At 65.1% G+C, this 4,473-nt stretch overlaps 2 protein-coding genes across 2 annotated transcripts in view; one reads left to right on the forward strand and one right to left on the reverse strand.

The window, feature by feature from the left end:
* The window catches only part of ZNF467 (zinc finger protein 467), a 29,647-nt gene that overhangs the window by 6,166 nt on the left and 19,008 nt on the right, over positions 1-4,473 (forward strand). The window lies entirely within an intron of this gene.
* Positions 1,069-4,408, reverse strand: RARRES2 (retinoic acid receptor responder 2). Its single transcript, XM_027909476.1, has 5 exons — positions 3,913-4,408; positions 2,688-2,789; positions 2,112-2,216; positions 1,918-2,031; positions 1,069-1,215 (listed from the first exon to the last, which is right to left on the reverse strand). The coding sequence occupies exons 1-4, from the start codon at positions 4,084-4,086 to the stop codon at positions 1,918-1,920; spliced, it is 495 nt and encodes a 164-aa protein (XP_027765277.1). The 5' UTR covers positions 4,087-4,408; the 3' UTR covers positions 1,069-1,215.

Below are 4,473 nucleotides of genomic sequence, written 5' to 3' on the forward strand. Positions count from 1 at the left end.
AGGGGGCACCAAATGGGACTGGGAGGTCCAAAAGGGGCTGAAGGAGCTCCAGATGGGGCTGGCGGGCACCCAGAGATGTCACAACCAGCACTGAGCCCATGAGACCACCCAGAGCCACCACAGCCCAGAACCTTTGAGATCTGAGCTGGGGGACTCCCAAATGGGGCTGAAGGTCACCCAGAGACAGCACAGCCCAGAGTTCTGAGCTAAGGGGCCCCAAAACAGGACTGGGGAGGTCCCAAAATAGGGCTGAGGAGCTCCAAAGGGGGCTGGTGGGGCACCCAGAGCTACCATAGCTAGTACTGGGACCACGAGACCACCCAGAGTCACCGCAGACCACTCTGGGTCATGGGACTCCAGAAACAGGACTGTGGGACCCCCAGAGTCATCACAGCTCACACCAGAAAACCACCCAGAGCACCACAGCCTGGCACCTTGGGGTTCTGAGCTGAGGGGTCCCAAACAGGGCAGGGGGGCCACCCAGAGCCACCACAGTCCACAACAGGACCAGACCACTCAGAGCCATTACAGCCAACACTGGGACTAGGAGACCATCCAGAGCCACCACCAGTCTGGCACCTTTGGATTCTGAGCTGGGGGGGCCCAAAAATGGGACTGGAAGACCCCCAGAGCCACCACAGCCCACACCAGGACCATGAGACCACCTAGAGCCACCACAGCCTGGCACTTTCAGCTTCTGAGCCATGGGATCCCAAAACCAGGGCTGGGAGACCCCTAGAGCCACCCCAGCCTGGCACAGAATCAGCAGAGGACGCAGCAAGGGAGCCTGGCCTTGGCTGTGGGACATCGTGGGGACCGGGGGATGTTGGGGGGACATCCTGGGCACAGGGGACATGGTGTCAGTGCAGTAAACACATCCCACCCTCTGGTGTCCCTGTGTCCTGTGGCCTCAGGGGGACTCCCTTGTACCCACTGCTCAGCCCAGGCCCACGGAGTCCCCTCCCATCCCTGGGGAAAATGGGCAGGGGGTGGCACAGAGGGTGGTGACAGGGAGCCCAGTTCCCTCCCAGTTCCCTCCCAGTTCCCGTGAGGAATAAGAGCCGGGACAGCGGAGCCAGCACTGGGTTTACTGGGGAGCGGGGACAGGCAGGAGGGGGGGACACACCCCAGACCCTCCTTGGTCATGCGGTGCTGGGGGGTGACAAGCGGGGGGGTCCGGGACCCCCATGGCAGCATCCGTCGGTGCCGTGGTGCCTGGAGAGGGGACATGGGGAGGGAGGGCTGGGACGGGACACCCCTGTCCCTGTGTCCCCAGCCCAGGAGGTTCTCGGCCACATCCCTGTCCTGGGGGGTTCTCCAGCTGTGTCCCCGTGTCCCCACCCCAGGGGGTTTCTCCAGGTGTGTCCCCTGTCCCCATCCCAGGGGGTTTCTCCAGGTGTGTCCCCTGTCCCCATCCCAGGGACTTCTCCCACCCACGGCCCTGTCCCAGGGGGTGTCCCTATCCCAGCGGGTTCTCCCGGTTGTGCTCCTGTCCTGGGGTTTCCCCATGTCCCCATCCCAGGGTGTTCTCCAGGTGTATTCCCATATCCCTATCTCAGGGTGTTCTCCAGGTGTATTCCCGTGTCCCCATCCCAGGGGGTTCTCAGGTATGTCCCTGTCCCAGGGTGTCCCAGGGGTGTCCCCATCCCAGGGGTTTCTCAGGTATGTCCCCATCCCAGGGGGTTCTCAGGTATGTCCCTGTCCCAGGGTGTCCCCGGGGTGTCCCCATCCCAGGGTGTTCTCAGGTATGTCCCCATCCCAGGGTGTTCTCAGGTATGTCCCTGTCCCAGGGTGTCCCCATCCCAGGGTGTTCTCAGGTATGTCCCTGTCCCAGGGTGTCCCAGGGGTGTCCCCATCCCAGGGGTTTCTCAGGTATGTCCCTGTCCCAGGGTGTCCCTGGGGTGTCCCCATCCCCACCTATGCCGGCAGCCCCCTGGAGAAGGCGAACATTCCGGGCAGGTACAGCGCGTCCCCTCCTTTCCCGGCCTCCTCCACCGCCCGGCACTCGGCCTCGTCCCGCTGCCGGATCTCCTGCGGGCACAGCAGGGGCTGGCACCGTGTGGGGACGCTGGGGGGGCACAGGGGGGCACTGAGGGGACGGGGCACCTCACCTTGGCCGCCAGGTGATGGGCAGGGCCGCAGTTGTGGTACTTGTCCAGCACCTTGGGGACGTCGCTGGTGTCGAACTTGTAGCAGGCCAGGCAGGTTGGCTTCCGCTGGGGACACGGCGGGATGTCACCCTCCCTGGGGCGTCCCAGCCCCTGGCACCCACCCTCACCCCCTCCATCCCAGCCTGGCACGTGCAGGTGGGGGGAACGGGGAGCCCGGAGGTGCTCGAGGGACTGTGTCACACCCAGGATAGGGCCCAAGGGAAGGGACACCCTGGGATGTGCCCTAAGGGAAGGGGGACGCTCCAGCACATGGCCCAAGGAATGGGGACACCCCAGGATGTGTCCCAGGGGACGGGGAATGTGGCCCAAGGGAGGGGAACGCTTGGAAAATGTCCTAAGGGAGGTTGGGGGAGGTTGGGGGATACCTGGGATGTGACTGAGGGAAGATGGGGACACTCAAGGGACATGGCCCAAGGGAGGGGGACACATCCCGTGGTGTGGGACGTGCACCAAGGAATGGGAACGCCCTGGGCTGTGTCTCGGGGCAGGGGGACAGCCCAGGACGTGTCCCCTCACCCGGTTCTCCACCACGCGGCACTGCCGCTGCGGCCCTCGCTTCCGACATGACGTCTGTGCCAGGCCCAGGCGCAGCTGCACGAACGTTCCCGAGGGATCCTCCTGCGGGAACACGGTGGGGAGGGCATGGGAGGGACCCCAAAGCCCCCGGGAAGGATCCCAACCCCCAGAGGGACCTCAAACAGCATAGTCTCCCACAGAAATCCGGCCCCCGGAGGAATCCCAACCCTGGGAGCAACCCAAAGCCCCCAGAGAGACCCCAAATCCCAGGAGGGACCCTGAGCCCCACAGATCCCAACCCCAGGGAGGGACCCCAAACTCCAAAGGGACCCCAAATCCTGCAGACTCCCAGGAAAATCCAGCCCCAGGAATGACTCCAGAGTGGCTCCAAGGTGGGTGAGTGGCCCAAAGTGTGGGTGCCCAGAGCACCCTGGACTTGGGTGGTGCTCCAGGGGGCACCGGGATGGACCCGGATCTGTTAATGAGTAACTGAGCTCAGCCAGGCCTGGCCAGCGGGGCCAATCCCGGGCACCCCAGGACACCCTGGCACCCACTGCCCACCTGTTCCCTCTGGGATGCCTACTCCCCTGACCCCCTCGTCATTCCCACGGCCAGCCCAGATCCCAATCCCAAACTCTGAATCCTGAATCCTGGTGCCCACCCCCATCCAACTCCCACTCCCTGGGGGGCACTCCAACCCCTTCCCCATTCCCTCTGGGACACCCCAACACCCTCCCCACTCCCACGGCCATCCTGGATCCTTCACCCTGAATCCCAATCCCAAATCTCATTGCTCAACCCCTCAGTGATCCTCTCCACCACCTGCTCCCTTCCAGGACACCCTGAGACACCACACCATCCCCTCTGTTCCCGTGGCCATCCCAAACCCTGAATCCCAGATCCTGAATCCCGTTACTCACCCACTCCATGATCCTCTCCACCGACTGCTCCGTCCGGGACACCCCAAACACCTCCCCACGCCCTCTGGGTCACCCCAACCCTCTCCCCATTCCTTCCAGGACATCCCAACTGCCTCCCCAACCCTCTCCCCGTTCCTGTGCCCATCCTGAGCACCAGATCCAGATCCTAATCCCAATCCCTGCTCCCCCACTCCGTGACCCCCCCTAACTGCCCGCTCCCTCCCCATTCCCTCTGGGACACTCCAGCCCCCTCCCGGCCCCCTCCCCGTTCCCGTGGCCATCCCAGCCCCGCTGCCGCTGCTCACCCTCTCGATGACCCCGTCCAGCTCCCTCTCCCTGAAGAGGAAGTGCACATTGCTGCGCCCGTGGAAATATTCCAGCACGTCCCGGACCACGCGCCGCTGGAGCGGGGACTGCCCCGCGGCCACCGCGGCCACGGCCAGGGCCAGCGGCAGCCACAGGGCCAGCGGCAGCCTCATCCCGCCGGGAATGGCCTCACCGAGCCGCCGGCCGCTGGCGTCGGGCTGGCATGAGCCGATTTCCTGGGATCTGCCCCCAAATCCGCCCCCGGGACGGCCCCGCGAGTGACCGGGAGGAGGGGCTGGAACGGGATGGGGGGAGAGACCCCGGGAATGGCGGCGTAGCCCGCTGGGAATCACGTCCTGCCCTCGGGAATCGGCTGCTGCCCCCGGGAATGGCTCCTGCTCCCCGGGAACAAACTCCTGCACCCCCGGGAACGGGCTTCAGCCCCTCGGGAACAAACTCCAGCTCCCGGGAATGGCCTCGTGGCCTGCTGGGAGTGACATCCCGGGAACGAACTCCTGCCCCCGGGAACCAACTCCAGCCCTATGGAATGGCTTCACGTC

Source organism: Empidonax traillii, unplaced genomic scaffold (genome assembly GCF_003031625.1).
Source record: "Empidonax traillii isolate 1590-97213 ecotype Southwest subspecies unplaced genomic scaffold, ASM303162v1 scaffold2154:size52461, whole genome shotgun sequence".
Lineage (NCBI taxonomy): Eukaryota > Metazoa > Chordata > Aves > Passeriformes > Tyrannidae > Empidonax > Empidonax traillii.